The sequence below is a fragment of the Trifolium pratense genome, linkage group LG3 (genome assembly GCF_020283565.1).
Source record: "Trifolium pratense cultivar HEN17-A07 linkage group LG3, ARS_RC_1.1, whole genome shotgun sequence".
Taxonomy (NCBI): domain Eukaryota; kingdom Viridiplantae; phylum Streptophyta; class Magnoliopsida; order Fabales; family Fabaceae; genus Trifolium; species Trifolium pratense.
Window position 1 is genome coordinate 40100998 of NC_060061.1, and position 22742 is coordinate 40123739.

The 22742-nt window shown below is 31.4% G+C and overlaps 2 protein-coding genes across 6 annotated transcripts; both read left to right on the plus strand.

The window, feature by feature from the left end:
* Positions 1-3099: 3099 nt before the first annotated feature.
* Positions 3100-5530, plus strand: LOC123916331 (expansin-A10-like). The gene is made up of 3 exons (XM_045967767.1): positions 3100-3369; positions 4253-4565; positions 4997-5530. Exons 1-3 carry the CDS (start codon positions 3204-3206, stop codon positions 5298-5300), a joined length of 783 nt encoding a protein of 260 aa, XP_045823723.1. The 5' UTR covers positions 3100-3203; the 3' UTR covers positions 5301-5530.
* Positions 5531-7322: 1792 nt separating this feature from the next.
* Positions 7323-20762, plus strand: LOC123913720. 5 transcript variants are annotated; one of them, XM_045964556.1, is made up of 17 exons: positions 7323-8127; positions 8250-8333; positions 8545-8628; positions 9843-12809; positions 14130-14687; positions 16539-17247; positions 17393-17463; positions 17537-17635; positions 17727-17807; positions 17890-17964; positions 18066-18146; positions 18313-18427; positions 18521-18648; positions 18831-18908; positions 18999-19130; positions 19468-19570; positions 19697-20762. In XM_045964556.1, exons 4-17 carry the CDS (start codon positions 9843-9845, stop codon positions 20389-20391), a joined length of 5892 nt encoding a protein of 1963 aa, XP_045820512.1. In that variant the 5' UTR covers positions 7323-8127; positions 8250-8333; positions 8545-8628; the 3' UTR covers positions 20392-20762. The 5 variants fall into 5 exon arrangements, with proteins under 5 accessions (XP_045820512.1, XP_045820511.1, XP_045820509.1 ...); XM_045964555.1 differs by having other exon boundaries at positions 7351-8127; positions 9528-12809; XM_045964553.1 differs by having other exon boundaries at positions 7351-8333; positions 9528-12809.
* The last annotated feature ends 1980 nt before the right edge of the window (positions 20763-22742 follow it).

The window sequence follows — 22742 nt, forward strand, 5'->3', positions numbered from 1 at the left end:
AAGTAAGCTACAAAGAGCTTTTTATTTTTTTTTAACTAGAATTGCACTCTTTAAAGTGAATAAGTGGAAGTATCAGGATACGAACCCCAGTTCTTACATATTACATGTAATGTTCCTATGCCATCTAACCTATGTTCACGGGGACAACTACATAGACCTTTCTAATATAATGGTCTCTTATTTTTGAATTTTTTAAAAAATTATACATGAATAATGCTAGGAACACGCTCTTTAACGCACACATTTCAACACACTCTTTTTTATTGGTTCAAAATTCAAATTCATATGGATCCTATAAAAAAAATGTGGGTCTCATATAAATTTTATAGGACCCATATAAATTTTAACAAAAAAAAAAAAAAAGAATGTGTCGAGATGCGTGTGTTAAATAGTATGTTACTAGCACTCCTCAATACATACATTGGTTTGCAAAAATATATGCAATTACTTTTAACATTTATTTTCCACCAAAAAATACTTACCACATCAATGCAATGAAGTAATTTAGCTTTATTTAATATTCCACTTGTTTTACTCAAATTATATATTATTTTAGAAATGTTATACAAATTTAATTTAATTTTAAAGTAGAAGAGAAATTATGTGTCAACTTATAAAAATACTCAAATTTAAACATGATAGAGTAAATTACTCTTGTCTATATTTTTCAACGGACGATCGACCGGGATGCTAATTGGAGAAGGAATAACAACCTTTCTGAAAAGTACGAGCGTACATATTCGAATTGTTTGTTCGAAGATTTCACTATATTTTTTCACTCGAAAAAGCCTCTTTGTGGGCTTTCTTACACAAGTGGTCTCAACAAAGAATTGAACCTTGTCTTTGGAGAACTGGAGCACAACTGGTTAGAGCAAAGGACTAAAATTTTTTTGTGGTTCGATTCCATTCCGAGTGAATAAGGCTAGAAAAGGCGGGATGCTAATAAAAGTACTCGATGAAGACTCACTTTCGAGCAAAATATATGTATTAGGGTAAAAATTTATTTTATCTTTGATCTTGGTAGAAAATAGGACAATCTTAACTATTTACTTTAAAATAGAAGAAGTATATTTATCTTTTCACTCGATTGTTCAAAAACTACCATCAATACATTTATCTCACACTTGATGAGATTACTTTTGTATAATCCTATCAACCACTGCAATCATAACATGCATAACTTTGTCCAACCAGAAGCAAAGCTGTATCTTTTTAAACTATCAACCAAACACTTAAATTACATTTAAGAACTGAATAAATTAACATGCATATGTTGTACTCCTATATATCAACGTGGCAAATTTTCAAGCACATACAAGATATTATCCTTCCCTTCCCCCACTTGAGTCTTTAGTATTGGACAGGGGAGCTGTATCATTAAAATCTGCTTAAGGATTTCTTATAGAGATGATAATCCTCCATGTGCTAAGATATGTTTATCTTTTCCTTAAGACCCTACATATTTCAATTGAAAGTGCAGTTTAGGGTCTCTTTACTTTGTAAACAGTTCATTTTTTGTTTTCAATTCTTAATATATATTTTTTTAATTTGATGATAAAACGAAAGACTCTTTATCTGCATTATTGTGATGGACAAACAATGAAATATTAGATAGAGATAATGCATTTTAAAAAATAATAAAATAATTATTTTCACAATTTTATTGGTTTTTAGAAATACATATAACTATTAATTTCAAGATTCTATTATTAGAAAATAAAATTAATACAAACTTTTAAATAGAAAAAGAGAATAAATTATTTTCACAAAATAAAAGATAGACTTAAATACCTAAGTGGTCCTTGAACTTTAAAATTGTTCAATTTAATCCCATAACTTGTTTTAAAAATTCAGTTTGGATTTAAACAGATGAGTTTGGTCCTTTAACTTGAATAAATTTTTCAAGAGTTAGGATCAAATGACACCAACTAGTGTGACACAAAATGTTACATTTCTCAATAATATTTTAACCGATATAAATTTTATAAATTTTATCGTTGGATTGAAAGTTTATATCATATAGATAATTTATGTAAAACTTTAGATAAATCCAAAATCATTTGATATGCTATTGCGACAGATAAAGATTAAAGACATATAAAAAAAGAGTCAAACCGTTAATTTTGATGTATCTCAATACCATATCAAATGATTTTGGATTTGTCTGAAGTTTTACATAAATGATCTGTATGATATAAACTTTCAATCTAACAGTGAATTTTATAAAATTTATATCGGTTAAAATATTATTGAGAGGTGTGGCCTTTTGTGTCACACTAATTGGTGTCATTTGATCCTGACCCATTTTTCAATCCTTATAACTCCCATTAACTTGTAAGTTGAAAGACCAAATCAACCCAATTTAATATTAAGAGACTTGTGTATGTTTGGTTTCAATTTTGAAACAGTCAGAATTGATTCTAGACGTTGAGAATTGATTCTGGCTTGTTTGATTTCTCAAAAGTAGAATTGATTCTACTTGAAGCTAGAAATCGTAGTTTCTAATTATAAAATTGATTTTTACAATTAAATTATTTGTTCAACTAATTTTTGTGTGAATATATCAAAACATAAATCAATTCTATCAAACTTAATTCTATCAAAATCAATTCTGTCAAATTCAATTATGTCAAAATCAATTCTATCCACCACAGAACCAAAAACATATAGTTGTATTAAGTTACATAAATTAAAGAACGAAATTAATCAATTTGAAAGTTAAAAGACAAGTTAAGAAACCAAAAGGATATTTAAACATAAAAGATTTTAGCTTTTGATTATTTTATTATTGGAATTCTAAACACCAAACACTAGCTAATCATACATAAGCTCTTATCCAAAATTATCCAATATAAACAAATGGAAAAAATAAAATTAAAAAATATTAAACTATTACTATCAAATGATATTGATGTTGGTCTATAAAGTTGGGAAGAAAGATAGTTGGGGATCCATGTGCAATAATATGGCCCACAATATTAGCGGTTGGGAACCCCAATTAGAACAAACGCATGTGCACTTCATTTGTCACTTGTTATGTGGCTTTTGGGAAAAGAAGCATGAATATGTGCATGTTGTTTACAAAATGTTGCTTATAAATAGAGGTCCATTTTTAGCTTATGACATCACAACACTACACAAACATAACATAGAAAACAAAGTACAACTTCCCCTGTTTTTTCCTCTGTTTTATTTTTAACATAATGGCTCAAAAGCTTAGAATGTCACACCAAAAAATTTCCATTGCTCTAGTGAGTTTAGTTGTTTTATGTATTAACATGAATATGCAAGATGCTATGGCTGATTATGGTGGTTGGGAGAGTGCTCATGCTACTTTCTATGGTGGGGGTGATGCTTCTGGCACAATGGGTGAGTTTAGCTTAGTCATATTTTTTATTTTTTATTTATTTTTATGTTTCATTCCATATATTTTAGTTCAAATTTACACACAATATTGACAACCAATAGAAGAATTGATTTTGTGATGGTTATGCAAGTAACTTTTTTGGATTTTTTTTTTTTGTGTTATATTGGTGCAATGTTTTATACATAAAATTCATAATTATAATTAAAATATACACATTTATAATTTTATTTTTACCAATGAAGTGTTCAGTCAATAGTAAGAGTTTGAGTGCTGACCTTATAATCTCAAGGACGAAGTTTAAATTCTCTCGTAGGCATTTGTATAATGATCATTATCACTTTAATTTAATATAATTTCCCATTTCCTTTTTTTTAAGTATAAATACACATCTATAATTAACAAAATGTTTTTAGTAGTGTTTTTTTGTTTTTGGTTTTGTATGTATATTTCCTTTCTCCTATGTGTCACAAAGAAACATCACTTAAATAATTCAAGTTGAACAAAGTCAACACTAGCAAACCACTATTTTCATTATAAAACAAATAGAAAAAATAAACCACTATTTTATCTTTGTAAAGAAAGCTATATATATATATATATATATATATATATATATATATATATATATATATATATATATATATATATATATATATATATTTTCATTTTTATCTTTGTTAAGAAAAATATAAATTTTTACTTTGTCATAGAAAATGTGGTTATTGTCCCCATGAGCTTAGCTCAGTTGGTAGGGACATCTCATATATTTCGTATTATGCATTAACTGAGTTCGAACCCCGAACAATTAACTTATTCATCTTTAAGGACAAAAAAACGGTGTGGCTATTGAGAATTGAAATGAAATTTATTCCTTTGTTTTATCAGGAGGAGCATGTGGATATGGAAATTTGTATAGCCAAGGATATGGAACAAACACAGCAGCACTAAGCACTGCTTTGTTCAACAATGGCTTAAGCTGTGGTTCTTGTTATGAAATGAGATGCAATGATGATCCAAGATGGTGCAAACCTGGCTCAATTATTGTTACTGCTACAAATTTTTGTCCACCAAATCCATCTTTGGCTAACAACAATGGTGGTTGGTGTAACCCTCCTTTGCAACATTTTGATATGGCTGAACCTGCCTACCTTCAAATTGCTGAATATAGAGCTGGAATTGTGCCTGTGGCCTTTAGAAGGTTAGTTAAGCCTTAAATTTGGCTTTGCTCTCTCAAACTTAAAGCTACAATTAATTAGTTACCTAATTTATAAAGTGAAGAGATTAAATGTTGAAAACAAATTCTCCCTCATCGGTAACATGTCATTTTTCTTAAAAAAAAAATGAGGATGGGGAAATTTTTTAAGACGCCCCTTAATGGTATTAATAGTCATCTTAATTAAAATGGTAAAGTCTCATATCAGTTACAAGAAGACCTGAATATATATTTATAAAGTAGATGGAGGATCAAATGCAGTCAAATGTTCCTTCAATTACTGTTAGAGAGACATAAAAATCTTTGATAAGTAAAACTAAAATCACATTCATTTTTTACGACTTCTAATCTGTATGTCCTATTTTATTCATTAGTTTATGTGTCTAATAATTTTATTATTTTTGTGATAATGATAGGGTACCATGTGTCAAAAAGGGAGGAATAAGGTTCACAATCAATGGCCACTCTTACTTCAACCTAGTTTTGGTCACCAATGTGGGTGGTGCTGGGGATGTTCATTCAGTTTCCATCAAAGGATCAAGAACTGGGTGGCAACCCATGTCAAGAAATTGGGGACAAAATTGGCAAAGTAACTCTTATCTTAATGGACAAACTCTCTCATTTCAAGTTACAACAAGTGATGGTAGAACTATGACAAGTTTTAATGTGGCACCAGGCAATTGGCAATTTGGTCAAACTTTTCAAGGAGCTCAATTTTAGACTTTATAATATGAAAAAGTTTGTTTATGTAGTAAGTTCATTATTCATCCATTGCAGACCCAAAAAAAAAAAAGTATCATTATAGGTATGATTCTTGAAAAAAATTTGCAATGTGATTTTGAAAGGCCAGTGTTTTATTTTATTGGTCTGCAAAGTAGCTGTGGTGATTAGGTAGCACCCGCTGGTCACTTCTTTATATATATAATATATACATGAAGAGTTTTATGTCATTTTTTTTGTATTGTGAGAGATTTCTTTTCAATTGATATTAGTAACATTGATGAGAGAAATGTTATTATTTGAACTAAATATTTACTTATCTAATAAATAATGAATATATGATATAAATATTTAGTTATTTCATAAATATGTGGTTGATAGTTGATGAGAGAAATGTTGAGATTTGAACTCAATATTTACTCATATATCTCATAAATATGTGGTTGATCACTTCAACCACAATCTAGAGGATATTTTAAAGTTGAGAATTATTGTAAGTGATTTTAAGACACTAAGTTTTGTTGTTGTAAAAATTGAGGAAATTATCATTAATTAATGGTTTAATTGTGCAATTTTAATCTCTTTAATTAATTTCAAATAAATTATTTTGGCTCCTTTAGTTTATCCTTCTTTTGGTTTCATAGCCATCCACTCTAATTTAGACCAAATATTATTATTTTAGAATCAGCAAATTTTTATTCAAGCATTCTCTGTAACAAAAAACATACAAAATCCAATATAATTATGTGAGAAGTAATCACTATTGGAAAAACTACAAGGAACCTCAATGCAAAAAAAAAAAAACTACAAGGAACCATAACTATTAACTACCAAGTCCTTAATTACAAAATAAAAACAAAATCATATGAAAAACAGCAGCTTTGCAAGATGCACACCATCCAAAGGAAGAGCTAAAAATTCCAGTGCCTGAGAATTCAGTCACATACCAGGACGACAATCAATAGAAACCCGAGCACTGAGAGACAGTCGGCCAAGAACATTTCAATCAAAATGAATGGCAGCTTACAATAATTTTGAAGAGACGCGAACCTCACCAAGAAAAAAGAAAACAAACAAAAGACAAAAGGATTAAGAAAAAAAAAATGAACCAAACAATAGACTAAAAAATTGGGACTAATAAAGTTGGAATAAAATTTCACCAAGTGAATAAGTGAGAATAAACTCCAAGAGAACGAGAGATCAGTAAGTAGATAAGCTATTTAGAACCTTAAATTGCATAAAACGTAGTAAGCAAATACATTATTTGATACATAATTTTCAAAAAATGAGATCACGTGGAACAAATAGTCAAAGACACCATATATGAATCATATTCTATAATCAAAACTTATTTTAACATTTCTCATGAGCAATATTGTCTACAAGTATAATTAGGTATACCTCAAACTCTTATTGAAAATAATAAAATAAGGGATACATCAAAAATAAAAAACAAAGTGACATTTGACTATAAAATTTCAACTCATATAAAGAAAACTAAAATCTTATATGATAACACTAATAAAATAAAAAATTATACATCTTTTCAAATTTATGAAATATTATAAGAGATCTATTACATTAAAATATAAACAAACTACGATATAAATTAATAAAAAATCTAATATTTTTAAACAACTTTTTTTTACTCATATACTAATATTAAATATAATCATATTTTAAAATAATATCTATTATTTAACTATATGCGATTATAATTATCACAATTATTATTTTTTATTTATAAAAATATTTTAATTATATATTTTAATCAAACCCGTGCAACGCACGGGTCACGGGTCCTAGTTTAATTAAAATAATTTTAACATTTCATAATTTAAATATTTATTTTAAGCAATAAAATAAATATTAAATAAATTAGCTTAATAAAAATCACATTTTTATTTCGGTGAAATCACATATTTTAAAAAAGCCGAAGAAGTATTTGTTTAATTGAATAATAATAATATTGTCAAAAAAAAAATTGAATAATAATATTAATAATAATAATAATAATAAAATAAGAGGAAACACGTTTCATCTTCTTCCTTCTCCCTTGCAACCAACATTCACTGTTCCTCTTCTTCATGTAATACAGCGTTTGTGCTCCTCCACCCGTCCTCGTGGGGCCATTTAAGCTTCTGCACTTTTTTTGTATTTTCAGTTTCGTTCTCCTACCCTATTTATTTGAAGCACAGTTTGCTTCTCCCCCGAAGCATCTACCTCGAGTCTCAGTTCCCTTTTATGAACTCGAGTGAACGATGAAAGATTATAACATCAACAATAAAAATAATGACAAGCAAACTGGGAACTGGGATCTGGAGCGTTAAAATTTAGTTTGCCACGTGTCACACATCAGTGAAACAAACTGGGAACTGGACAATTTGTGAATCGGAGCAGATCTGCATCCACAGTAGTAGTAGTAATGATAATCAAAAGTTCACTTTTTAGATTCATTGAAAAAGTGACGTATCTGGTTTACATTATAGTTCAGATACATAAATTATTCGATGAATCTGAAAAGTTGAATTTTGCTTATAATTAAAAATGGAGGGAGTAACTAGTAGTAGTTGTGAATAATGAATGGTATGACTAGCTATAGCTGTAAATTTTGTGAGTAATGAATGACCTGCCTAGTTAGCTTTAGCTAGTCAGTAGTACCGTCCTTTCTCAGTTTTGTTTTGAACCATACATTGTATTGTGGATAGCTATTTAGAATTATACTTAAAAACTGTACGGTAGTGGATGTTGTAAGATAGTACAGTAGACCATAAAAGAACAATCTTATAAGGCAAAGAACAATCTCATGGTTGACTACATAACACAGGTAAAGAACAATCTGATCTGATGCTTTTGCTTGCTGTAGAATTTTATTTTGTACTCAGCATTTGCAGATTGGAATCTCATGGTTAATCATTCATTTATTCATAATTTTGTCTTTAATTGCAGATTAATTGGTGAAAGATCAGGATAATTATTCATATACATACATACTAGCTGCCTACTTGAGCATGCATGGGCTGAAATTATAAGGTAACAAACAATCATACGCTCCATTCTAATTTAAGTAAGGGAAAATAATAGAGGATTTATACTGATTTAAGTAACAAAAGTTATGCTTTTTAAGGAAGAGGAAATGAAATGATTTAGGTATTAAAAATGTCTAGATTTTAGAAAGTGCCAAAAGTTTTGGGAAGTATACATTAACGATTGTTATTGTCTCTGCAACTTCTGTTTGATGCAGAACATGAATTGCAATGAAATTTACTCCTTATTCTCTAGATGCTAGCTGATGCAGAGAAAGGAAAAGATTGTTCAATAGACTTGAGTATGTGCCGATAACTGTGAAACATTTTCTTTGGTTTCTTTGTCTGATAATGATTTTCAATTTGTATATGATTTCCACATTTGGTCTTCACTCCATTTTTCTACATCATCAATTTTTCATAACTTGTTTGTCATTTTCAACTATAAATTGTGTATTTAGAAACCTCCTTATAGTATCTTAAACTTAAATATGTGATGGAATTCATGTTACAACTTTCTCAAATATTTGCTCGAACAAACTAAAAAAAATAAATTTATGGGTAGTAAAGAAAAAAATATGAATTGCAATTGAACAAATTAGTGTCCACACCAATTCTTGACAATTGGATTTCCTTAAACGTGGAAATGAATTGAGACTAATAATTCAAGGTTTAAATCAATAACTTGAAAAGCTAGTTGTGATGTTTCTTAATGAATAGTTGTTACTAGGGTTGTCAATTTGCATCCGGTGGAGGATGGGGATGAAGGCAAAAATCTCCCCGCAGGCACTTTGGGGCGGGAATCGGGGAGGAAGCATCCGTCCCCGCGGATTCCCTGAATCCGTCCATATACACACTATATATTATTATTAGTAATTTAGTATGATTATTAGTAGCCAAATGTTTTTGCAATGTTTTTAGTATGATTATTATTAGTATGATTATTAGTCCATTTCCCGAACTGCCATACTTTGCTATGAAATATTTTGGCCGTTAGGTTTTGTATGATTATTAGTAGCCAAATGTTTTTGTAATGTTTTTTGGTTATGAATGCATTATGTGTTATTTTTATTATTTAAAAAAGAAAGATGCAAAATATTTGTTTTTTAAATAAGACAAAAAATAACGTCATACTACTGTCATAATTTGACCGAAAAATATAGAAATTTTGTTAATATTTGACATCCGTGGATCTCCGCAGGAACCGTGGGATCTGTGGGGATGGGGACAAATATTCCTCCGTGGGGATGGGGATGGAGGCAAAATCTCCCCTGCGTGCACTTTGGGGCGAGGAATGGGGAAGCTTCCCCGCACATTCCCGCCCCGTTGACATCCCTAGTTGTTACTACATAAATTTGTATATATACAAGATAAGATGCATGAGCATGAGAACTAAGAAACCAAACAGCTGTTATATAGTGTCTTCTGTTTTTGATTGCTGCACAACTTGAATTGCAGCCAGCACTGTCCTATTCCTTTGATACTACCTAACTTTGAGCTATTGAAATTTATTTAGATGGCGAGTTTCCTTACTGATTTGGTGAAGCCATATGTGGAGAAATTGATAAATGGGGCAATCACAGAATCAAGTTATATATGTTGTTTCACGTGCATTGCTAAGGATTTTGAAGATGAAAAAACTAGGTTTGAAGTAGAAAGGACAACTTTCAATCAACGCGTTGATGTGGCAACTAGAAGTGGGGAAAATGTTCAAGCTAATGCTCTTTTATGGAAAAAAGAAGCTGAAGAGCTCATTCAAGAAGACACCAAAACAAAACAAAATATTTTTTTTGGATTTTGTTGTGACTGCATATGGCGATATAGAAGGGGAAAGGAACTGGCAAATAAGAAGGAGCAAATAAAAATTTTGATAAAAACTGGAAAGGAACTTGCAATTGGACTCCCTGCTCATCTTCCAGATGTTGAACGTTATTCATCCCAACACTATATTCCCTTTGAAAGTAGGGAATCCAAATACAAAGAGCTTTTGGATGCACTGAACGATGACAAAAATTATATAGTCGGGTTGCAAGGGATGGGGGGCACAGGAAAAACTACATTGGCCAAAGAAGTGGGCAAGGAACTTAAGCGGTCCAATCAATTTACTCATGTTATCGATACGACAGTGTCATTTTCTCCTGATATTAAAAAGATTCAAGATGATATAGCTGGACCCTTGGGATTGAATTTTGATGACTGTAATGAATCAGATCGACCCAAAAAACTATGGAGAAGATTAACCAATGGTGAGAAGATTCTTCTAATATTGGATGATGTGTGGGGCGATATTGATTTTAATGATATAGGGATTCCACACATTGACTATCACAAGGGTTGTAGAGTTTTTGTAACTACGCGCTATCTGTGGGTGTGCAACAGACTAGAATGCAGTAAGACAATCCAACTTGATCTCTTATCCGAAGAAGACACATGGATCATGTTCCAAAGGCATGCTGGTCTAAGTGAAATTTCAACAAAAAATTTGCTCGACAAGGGCCGTAAAATTGCAAATGAATGTAAAAGATTACCAGTTGCAATTGCTGCTATTGCCAGTAGTTTGAAGGGCGAACAACGTCAGGAAAAGTGGGATGTGGCCTTAAATTCCTTGCAGAAACATATGGCCATAGGCGGTGTTGAATCTGTTGATAACGATTTGGTTGACACTTATAAATGTTTAAAGTTTAGCTATGATTATCTCAAGGACGAAAAGGCCAAGAAATTGTTCCTTTTATGTTCTGTATTCCCAGAAGATGAAGAAATCCCTACTTATATTCTAACCAGACTTGGCATAGGAGTCGGCCTATTTGAGGGAGGTTATGACAAATACAACAATGCTAGAAATCTATTAGTTGTAGCCAAAAATAAACTCCTCGATTCATGTTTACTGTTGAAGACAGATGAAGGAGATGTAAAAATGCATGACTTGGTTCGTGAAGTTGCCCAATGGATAGCGAACAAAGAGATTTTAGCAGTAAATTTTTCTAACAAAAATCAAAAGTCATTGGTTGGAAGGAATAATATCAAATACTTGTTATTTGATGGCAGTCCAAATGATTTGTGCCCCCCTATGTTTGATGGTTCTAAACTAAAGATTCTGATTTTAAGCATGGTCACAGGTTGCTTTGTGGATTCATTCTTTGAAAATATTGCAGGGCTTCGAGTTTTGATATTAATATACAGAGGTGAAGAAATAACTATATCATTACCACGATCAATTCGGTCATTGACTAATATTCGTTCTTTATTAGTTAAATGTGCGAATTTGGGTGACATCTCTGTTTTGGGAAACTTGCAAAGTCTTCAAACACTTGATTTGATCTTTTGTATGATTGACGAACTTCCACAAGAAATTTCAAACTTGAAGGGACTTAGATTGTTGAACTTGGAACTCTGTAGTATTGAAAATAATAATCCATTTGAAGTTATCCAGAGATGCCCATCCCTTGAAGAATTGTATTTCTGGAGTAGTTTCAATGATTTTTGTCAGGAAATAACCTTACCTACATCTACATTGGAAAGGTATCATCTCACTGATACAATTTCCGATTCTTCAGGATCAAAATGTGTGTCTCTTTATAATGATTATTTGTCAGAAGAAACATTTAAACATGTGATGCAAACAGCAGAGCATCTTAAGTTGAAAAGAATTAAGAAGGGATGGAGAAATATTATGCCTGAAATTGTTCCTATAGATCAAGGAATGAATGATCTAATTAAGCTTCATTTGAATGATGATTCACAACTACAGTTCCTCGTAGACACGAAACATATTGATTCTCAAGTACCAAATGTATTTTCCAAGTTAGTTGTACTAAAGCTCAATGAAATGGAAAATTTGGAAGAATTATGCAATGGTCCCATCTCCTTTGACTCTATGAACAATTTAGAGAAACTAACTATCAAGTCTTGTGGAAATTTGAGAAGTTTGTTCAAAGGCAATGTAAATCTCTGCAATCTAAAGACCGTGAAAATAGAAGCATGTCCCACATTAGTTTCTGTTTTTCATCTGTCACCTTCTGGAAGCCTGCCGCTGTTGGAAGAATTGAATATAAGTGAATGTGGTAACTTGAAAAACATATTTACATCTGAAAGAGTGGATGGCGCGATTGAAGTTAATGGTGATAATGATAATAACAAGAGCTGCAACTCATTGTTTCCAAAGCTCAAAGTTGTCAAAATAGATCATTGTGATAAGTTGACTTACATATTTGAGCAAGAAGTCAAACTGGATTCACTAATAGAATTGGAGCTAAAATGTGTGTCAAATTTTATCGGCATATTTCCAGAATCTTATCATTCCATTGAAAGGTCATCTAATTCCATTTCCAAGCCACAAACAGAATTGCAGGTGAAGCCATTGAAATCCAATATTATATTCTCTTGGAGTCATATATGTTGTTATAGATACAAGTTGAAGGGTGCCACAAGTACTAAAGTCCCATTGGTTAGTCAGGATCAGCCACAAGCCTGCTCAATCTCCACGGTAATCTTCTCTTCTTTTTTTCCGTTAACTTTTGATAATGTCAGAACATCGTAAATGCACAATTTTTTTTATCCTATATATATTTATCGTCTTATATCACCGGCCACGTGTTTTTTCTTTCTTTTTAGATACAAATCCCTTTCAAATGCTCTTTTTTTTCACATGGTTCAAATACTAATTTTATATTTGTAGGTCGTTATGTGTTAAAGGTTAATGTTATTCATTTCACAAATATCGACTAAAAAATATCTCTTAATCATATGATTCTACGATTCTTTGTTTACAAACTAAACAGTGATCATACTTTCAATTTGTTGGTTATTTAATTTTGACACTTTAATGTGTATTAAATTTTCTACTATAGTTCTACCTCACTGGAAAATTGTAAACAACACTACGTAAAATAATATATAGTGAGAGTCACTCTCAAATGAACATGTAGGAACAAATATAATTAAAATATTTTCATACATGGAGACTCTTTGTAACACTTTTTATTTTATTTTTTTCTTACAATAGTGTTTGAAACACTTAGTTATTGCATTCTTTGGATAATTAATGTATGTATGGGAAAAAATATTATAATAACACTATGCTATTTATATATTGAAAATAATATTATTTTTCACATTTAAGCCGGAAATTTTTTGAATTTAAGTGATTGTGTTAAATGTTTGTTTGTAAATTCTACATTTTCTAATTTGAATTTTATATATACGACGAAGGTTATATATATATATAGAGGATGAATCAAATTACACCGGTGTAACATTTGAGTAATGTTACACCGCTCAATAACGCTTTAACGAGTACAAATTTTATAAAATTCACCATTGGTTTGAAAGCTTATATCGTATAGATCATCCATATAAAATTTTACAAAAATCTAAAATCGTTTGATATGTTATTAAATCCGATAAAGATTAATGTTTATGCATTTTTATTGAATACCGTTAATCTTGATCAATCTGTAAGAAATACTATAGAATGTATAAGAATAAAAAGGAGAAGAAACTGGATCTAATCCAATACAGAAAAAGAAAGAGTATAAGAAATACTCTTAAAAAACAGATGAAATGAAAAGAGAAAAGTTATATACTCCACATTAAAGGTCTATAGAATGCATTCACTTCAGTATTTTTTTATTTTTTTTGTGGTCTAGTAACCTAAGGTGAATAAGTGCAGTCCGGGGTTTGAATCCTGACTTCTTCATAATATATGCGATATCTCTATCACCTGAGACTTTAGTTTTATATATGCATACTAATTAAAGGATTGTTTGGTTTGATTTACGTCCTTTTTATTGGGGTTACATGACAGGAAACAAGTTCATATTGTCCTAACATATGGGAACGTGCTCAATGTCTTTCAAGACTATCTCATATCATTTGCAATATTAAAGTGATCAAACTGGAGCGACTTTCAAAGATAAAATCAGTGTTTATGTTGTCTATTGCACCAAAAATGTTGTCGTTGGAGAGCTTGACTATTATTGGTTGTGATGAATTGGAGCACATAGTAGTAGACATTGAAGATGGGAGTGGTGGAAATGAATTGGGCAATGTCTTCCCAAAATTAAAAGAGCTCAATGTTGAAAAATGCGGGAAATTGAAATACATATTTGGGCACATTAATGCTAGTGATGATGATCATGATCAAAACAACAATGAAATTCAACTTCATCTTCCAGCATTGAAAACTCTCAAGCTTGTTGATCTCAAAAGTTTAATCGGCATGTCGCCCAAACAATATCACATAACATTTTCACCTTTGAAAGAAGTTGAACTCAAAGAATGCTCTCAGGTTGATGTTAAATCTATTGGTGATTTTACCTTCCTTGCTTCAATTTCAAGATATCAGGACAGTACAACTATCAAGGTACTTACCCTTCTTTCAATGTATTTTTTATTAATGTTTCTGAAATCTTTTTCTTTTATTTCTATTTTTAATTCCTTAATTAGTGCGGTTGGAACACTAGTTAGTTATCAAGACCCTTATTAGTATTATTTACTATTAATTAATATAATAAATTTAATTACTATCAAATTTACTAAATTATCTCAAATAGTCTCAATTAAATTTCTAATTTAATGGTCCTATTTAATCGTCAAACATGCAACACTTTATTATCATTATTTGAATTTTCCTCAAATTTGCAACAAACAACATTTTTATTTTTCACTCAATTCTACTATATTTTTATTTATATATTTAAGAAAATAACGTATAATATAAATAATTACCAAACCAACCTAATTAAATTAAATAAATGGACACATAAGCAAAAGATGGAATATTTTTGTCAAAATAACTCAACTAGACCTAGATTTACTATTTTTTCATTAAATAAACAAAACATTATCCTTATTTGAATTTTATCTCTTATATGAAGAATACAAGAATAATGTATGGATAAATATTAAAAAAAATTGTGGGATGAATGTTTGTCATTGATACGTAAAACGTTACGGGACAAAAGTTGATCCCTGATATGTAAAAAAAATACATAACAAATAGTTTTTTTAAACAACTGCAAACCAATTAGTTCTTATTGATAAATATAGAAAAATAAAAACATGGGACTCACCGATACACATCTTATTTAGATGTGTATTGGTACACCACTTACGTGCATAATTTTGATAGGCTCACAAATAATATTTATTAATTTTTGGACCTATTAGAATTATTAAGCTGGGTTGTATATTGGTACATATCCAAATAATAAGATATGTAAATAAAAAAGAAAGATATGTAACGAAGTGTTCATCCATTTTTTAACATAAGAAAAGAGGATAGTGTAAAGTCTCTTTATCTCTATCTCTCTCCCTCCCATCTCTCTATTTATATTGTTTAGTGCATAAAATATTTTATTTATTCAATGATTTTGCACAAGTTTTATTACGGTTTGGTTTAAAAGTTCAGAAACAATTCATTTAAACTGTTTAGTTTATTTAAGTTTAGTTAATTGATCTTTTTAAATTTATGGTTCAGTCCATAAACTAGGTAATTAGCTTTCAAAAGTAGACAAGACAATAAAATCCATACCCGCGGGTACCCACCCAAACCATACCCGCTTTGACGGGGAAAACTCGAGTTGACTGGGTTTGGGTTCGGGTTTGGGTTTTCCCCGATTTCAAAAGATGAGTTTGGGGCGGGTAATGGGTACATTGATACCCACCCCGAACCCGTCCCCGAACCCGCCCCGCTTATACTAAAAATTATATTTCACCTCTTTTAAATTAGAAATGCTTAAACAATCTCTTAAATTACGTTCATATATTTATTTTTTTATTTTAATTTGAGTATTAAACAAACCATTTTCTCTATTATTTTTTTCTTTATTTAAAAAAATATTGTTGAGAGAAAATAATTTTGGACAATTATCTTTTTTTTAATAAAAAAATACTAAAATATAATCTAAATTCATTTGAAAAGAGGCGTAATGGGGATACCCGAAACCCGATGGGGATACCCGATTCCCGTTGGGTATGGGTTTGGGGTTATCATTTTTATTCCCGCTCGAATTTGGGACGGGTTTGGGGAAACCCGAACTTTATGGGTTTGGGTTTGGGGAGGGCAAAACCCGTCCCCGCCCCGCCCCATTGCCATGCCTATTCAAAAGAGAGTACCTAAGTACTCGAGTGCTTAATTAGCACAAATCCTTTTTTCACGATTTATTTACTCTTATTTTATGCATGTATTTTTATTTCCCATCTTTTGTTGCAGGAATTCAGTGGGAACATGGAACATCTTCTAGCTTTGGAAATGCTCAATGTATCTAAATCCAATGTAGAAAGTATAGTATGTCTCAGTGAAGAAAGTGAGCGGCAGATAAACTTGGGGTTGCAAAACATTATTTTGCATAATCTACCTATGATGATATATCTTTTTATGGGTCCTAAAAATGCATTTGCCCTCAAAAACCTTAAAAGTATAACCATCTCTCAATGTGAAAAATTGGAAATAGTTTTCTCCACCTCTATTCTAAGATGCCTATCACAGTTGTCTCATCTAAGAATACAAGAATGCAATGAGTTGAAGCATATCATTGAAGATGATGATGATATTGAGAATCAAGGAATGTCAAAGACATACTTCCCAGTGCTAAAAACCCTTGCAGTAGCAATGTGCAATAAGTTGAAAAGTGTCTTTCCGATCTCCATGAAGAACGAGCTTCCTCCTGAGTTAAAGGTTATGATGATAGGTGAAGCACATGAACTGAAAGAAATATTCAAAAGTGTAGGTGGTGATAATCAGAAAGTTGAGATTCCAAATCTGAAAGCTGTAGTATTTGTCAACCTACCAAGCTTGTGCCATGTCCAGGGAATTCAATTTCAGGCCGTAGAAATCCATTACATAAAGAATTGTAAAGAATTGTCTCCGACATCGTTAACATCTAGCAGAAATTTCGAAGCGTTTGGAATAGCTGGCATAGGTACACACTATATGCTTATTCCCTGTGATGCTTCTCAAAATGTAGGAATGTATGTGTTTACACATGCACACGGCAATGGATATATCTTTTTTTTTGTGTATGAAATTTCATTAATTATTATGTAATTAATAATATGTTTCTGTAGATCTTGGTGTGCGTGTGAATCTGAATGGTCTATTTAGAAAATTAGAATACATGATGGCAACATCTTCACAGGTGAATAAAATACAATCACCATGACAATTTCTTTTAATGAAGCTATTTTTTTTAATTTTTTTTTTGTTTGCAGAAAGAAATGAACCGAACACCAGAGACAAAGCATGAATTTATTGAAAATGTTCCTGATTTAGAGATACCATCAGTGACAACATTACCAACAAATTCCCAAGTAATTTGCAGGGCAAATGAAAATTCTCTTAGTAGTAATAATGGATGTAATTAGTATGTTCATATCACTAATGCTTCTGTACTTATCGCAGGAGTTGACAAGTGAAGAATCAACAAGTCAACACTTACTTGGAGAAATTGATACTACCATCAAACTTTCTCAAGGAGACTTTGTAATACAGAAAATTAATTTTACTCCGACTACTACTTAAAAATATCTCGCGACTAATCTTCATTTTCATCCTATGGTTTTAGTTGGAAGGTTCTATGTCTACCATTTCAGAAACAAGGAATGTGCCACCTATACATTTAGTTGATCTTAAACAAAAGGCATTTCCCCTACTTTGCTAGTATTTTTTTCTTTTTGACTCTATTTCAATTCAAGAACTGAATTATATGAAAAACATAAACATGCTTTTAATTTTAAGCAGGGTATTCAGGTAAGCGTTGAAGAAGGAACTGCATCAACTAGTTATGCCAACACAATAACATCATCAACTCATTTAGAATCAGTAAGTTTATCATCAGATCCATTACTTACATGGATTTAAAGTGGAACCAAGCTTTCAAAAATTTCCTTCATTTGTTTCTATAGTGAAATCACCATCACTTGTCTAATCCTACAAATATTAACAATCTACAGATGTTGATATTATTTAATTATTTTAACATGTTTAGGAATATGGTGATGGCCAAATAGGCATACCTTTTCCAGTTTCAACTACAGATTGTCTTAACATCGCAGATGTTAATCTTGGAGACTCACACGAAACAACTCAAACTAACAATCAAGGTGAAGACTATTAGGATCAATTAATATTTTCCTTGATTTTTGTACGTCATCACCCTTTTAATTCTGAACACTCGTTTTTCACATGTTGTTCAGTTTCTCTAAATGATAATGCTGCCATGCAAGTAAGCTCAACTATTCAACAACAGTTTCATAAAGATGACGGAATAATAGTTTCTGGTTTAGAGATGCCATCAGCAGTATATTCACCAACAAACTCACAAGTAAATACCGAGAAACCTCACATGAACATGTCATATATGTCTATTTCTTTTCTCCCTTCACTTCTAAAAAAAGTTAAACTTAAAGGGCCGCAAGCATAATTTTGACATAATTTAATTTAATTTCAAGTGCTTCTTATATCAATATGATGCAACTAATTTGTATTTTCATGCTATGCAATTAGTTGGAGGGTTCTACATCAGAAAAAACAACAGAAGCAGCAACCATGTCTACTACTTCAGAACTAAAGAATGAGCCAGATGTACAATTATATGCTCCTAAACAAAAGACAATTTTCAATGCAAGAGTTGAATTATACTATCAACTTAAACATCCTTTTAATTTAATGCAGGGTATGAAGATAAGTGTGGAAGATGGAACTACATCAGCTAATGCCAAGACAATAACATCATCAACTCATTCAAAATCAGTGAGTTCATCATCAGGTTTATCAACTACTTCTAAGTCGGAAACATCTTCACCGGTGAGTTTATCTTATGTATTTATTGGGTCGATCCTATTTATTTATAATTTGGCAGTCAACTGTCATTATACTGCATATAAACATCCTTTTAATATAGTACTGCCTTATACTGCATATAAAGCTTACTTCAACTACTACGTAGAAATATGCTGGCAACTAATTTACATTTTCATGATATGCAATTAGTTGGAGGGTTCAACGTTAGAAAAAACAGTAGCAGCAGAAACTTTGTCCACCGAAAACCCATAAAATAAATAAATCAATACACCGAAAACCTATGTTGTCTTCCCTACATTGGAGATAATGATATCATGTGTTTATCGATTTCAATTTCTAGGAAGATGGAGATGGCAAAATATCCATACCCTCTTTTTCAACTGTCAATACAAAGCCTCCTGCCACCAAATATGTTGATATTGGAGACTCACAGGAAATTATTGGTGAGTTTTATTATTCTTCTTTAAATTTTAAGGTTTCTCTTTCCACCGTGTGTTTATTTCGTTAAATTTGATGATGCTTCCATGAAAGTAAGCTGAATATAAGTGAAAATAAATTAACTCTTGTAGCAATGGAAGACATTAACATGCTGATCGAAGAAGACCCACTTCTTGCACTTCTTGCACTTGAGAAGCTTCTTACAGGACAAGTCTCGATTTCCTCCGCTCGAGTTTTACTTCAAGAATTGAAGACTTTGATGGACTCATCATCAGACCTTGACCATCTTGTATCTAACCAAGAGTCTATTACAAAATTGAATTCTCTTTTTCATCGATTGAATCAATATCAAGGGATGTTAACTTCTGACTTGAAGGACTTTGTTGAGAAGGTTCAGAACTTCTTCAATGAAAACATTATCAGACACGCCACTGCTCAACAAGTACTCAAGAAGCACAACCAACTTCTTGATTCGAAAACTGATCTCATGAACAAGCTTTGGAGTGTAAAGAGTACACAAACCCACATTGATAGTGAAACTTCAACTACCAATGCTCAGATACATGAGCTCTCTTTACAAATTGATGAACTGACAAAAAGGTTGGCAGATCTTGAGAATCAAAGAGATAGTTTGAAGTCGGTGGCAAACAAATGTGATGTTCAGAAGATGAAGTTGAAGGCCGAATGCACAGAATTGGTCCAACAAAGTAAAAAATTCTTTTCTGCACTTGCTTCATCAGAGGTTGACCTAAGAGAAGCTGAGCATGCGAGGGATTTGGCAAAAGAAGGCTTTGCAAATTTAAAATCATCATTTCCTAGACTTTAGGAAGGAATAATAAGTTGCAATATTTTCTTATGCGTGTGTTGCATGTAATAATATTTTTTAGTTTGAACTTTGTGTCGAAGGATATGTTTGTCATATTTCCTAGACTTCAATTTTTTCATGCTTATGTTTGTGGTTGCTCTGTACTCTTTTTTCCTTGCCAGGTTTTATCCCTCTGGGTTTTCCTGAAAAGGTTTTTAATGAGGCAGATGTTGAGTTCTCTTAGTTATTCTGACTTGGGTTTTGGTCTAATCCCCCAAGTGCTTTTGTATCTTCCTTTTTATTTAATAATATTTTTAAAGTGCTGCAAATGTTATGTTTTGGTTTGTCATGTTGGCAGCTAAGGGGTGCCAATTTAGTTTGGATATCTTGGTTTGTCATGTGATGCTTTTGCACTCTTTCGTTAAAAAAGAGATAAGGAATGTGACCGTTCTAGTTGTGGGTTAGGTGTTCTATCTTTCTGTATAATTACTATCTTTGATAAAATATGATAATACTTGACACTCTAAAAATAACATTTTAAGTAAGGCTCAGACATGAATTATTGAGAATCAAGATATTAGTGGAAGCTAGGTTATGCCTCATGTCAAATAAGTGAAACATACATGCTAACAGAACCTACTTTGTGTCCTTAAACTCTCAATGTAACAATACTAACAAATATTCATGGTAACTAGTTTTTTATAACAAATTTTAATCTTAAGGATTGATAGGTCTATCGTACAATTTTTAGAAACTGACCTCTGCATGCATTGTACTTTTTTTGTAACCAATATTGTCTTACCACAAGATCACCTTTCAGAAGAAATAATCTGAATTAGAGTCAATTGTGGAAAAACAAATAATCTGAATCTGAATTAGAATAAGAGGGAAAAGAATGAATATTGAGTGCAAAATCAGAAGTGAACACGAAGAAGAACATAGAATCCAAATGAATATAGAAAAAAGAAGCAGCGATAAACGGTGGAGATTGGGGTAACAGTGACGATAGTAAACGAAGAGGGAAGGAATAACACTGGGAATCTATCTATGTATGTGAAAGGAAGGAGGAACGATGATTTACCAGAAAACGGCGATGGTGGTGAAAACGGCGATGATGGTGAAGGGAAGACGAGCTTGAAGCGAAGAGGAAAAGGTAGGGAAATTTGGCGATTTCTGATTCAGCAGGGGAATATAGTTTGGATTTTGGGGATAAAAATGAAAATGAGTAATAGGTCAATTTAGTCCCTAAACTATCATTCTCTCACCAATTTAGTCCGTAAACTATTAAAAATAACTAAAAGGTCCATAATCTATTATCAATCCGTCAATTTAGTCCTCAGTTAACTTGTCTATAAAACCCTAAAATATTATCACCCTTTCTTCTTCCACGTGCTTCGACGGAAACAACCACCCTGCTCGCCGCCAACCACTCCACTCTCCGGCAACAACCGTTTTGCTCGCAACGAAAATATAACCTCTAGTTGCCGCTAAAAACAGATCTGTTTTTTGTTCTCACTGTTGTAAATTTGTAAGGGTTTGTGATTTTGTTTTATCCCTTTGAAGTTTATTTTGTGATCTCTTGTTTCTTGCGGGTCTGAGAGTTTTTTATCCTTCTATTCCTTTTCTTCTGTTATTATAAGGAATGTTTTGGGTGTGTTAGTGTGTATAATGATGACATAAAGGGCATAAAAGTGTCATTGTATATAGTATGCTAACAAAGTCTTATTAAATTCCAAGCATTATATGGTAAATTATCTTTGCAGGCTGGTTGTGTTATTGGTAATACTAGTAGGAGCTAGCTTTTTTCATCTATACTACTGTGTTAAGAAGTGCCTTGGAGATATTATAACAGGTCATAAAATGATGTTTACAAAGGACTAAATTGAAGGATGTAAATATAGTTTATGGACTTTTTAGTTGTTTTTAATAGTTTAAGGACTAAGTTGATGAGAGAGTGATAGTTTAGAGACTAAATTGACTGATTACTCAATGAAAATTGGCACATTGTGTGCAGGTTGAAACACACATATTGCAATAGCGCATATCATAAGCGCTTATCTATATAATATGTCTATGGACATGATTGGAGACACAGCTTATAAGTGTTTTTTTATTTTATTTTTTAATAATGTATCTAATGAAAATCAAACCTAAAATCTTATGTATTTTTAAAGTTGAAGTTGTTTGATAATTTATTATTTTTTTAATTTAATTATCATTTAAGTTAAATCTGTTTAGTAAAATATTTTTATAAAAATTTTGATATTTTAATACAAATTTATCATAATAATAGGCTTATGAAATTCATATTTTTTTAATAAAAAAATTATACTATGAGCTATGTTGCCCGGGTGCGGGTACGGTACCGGTAC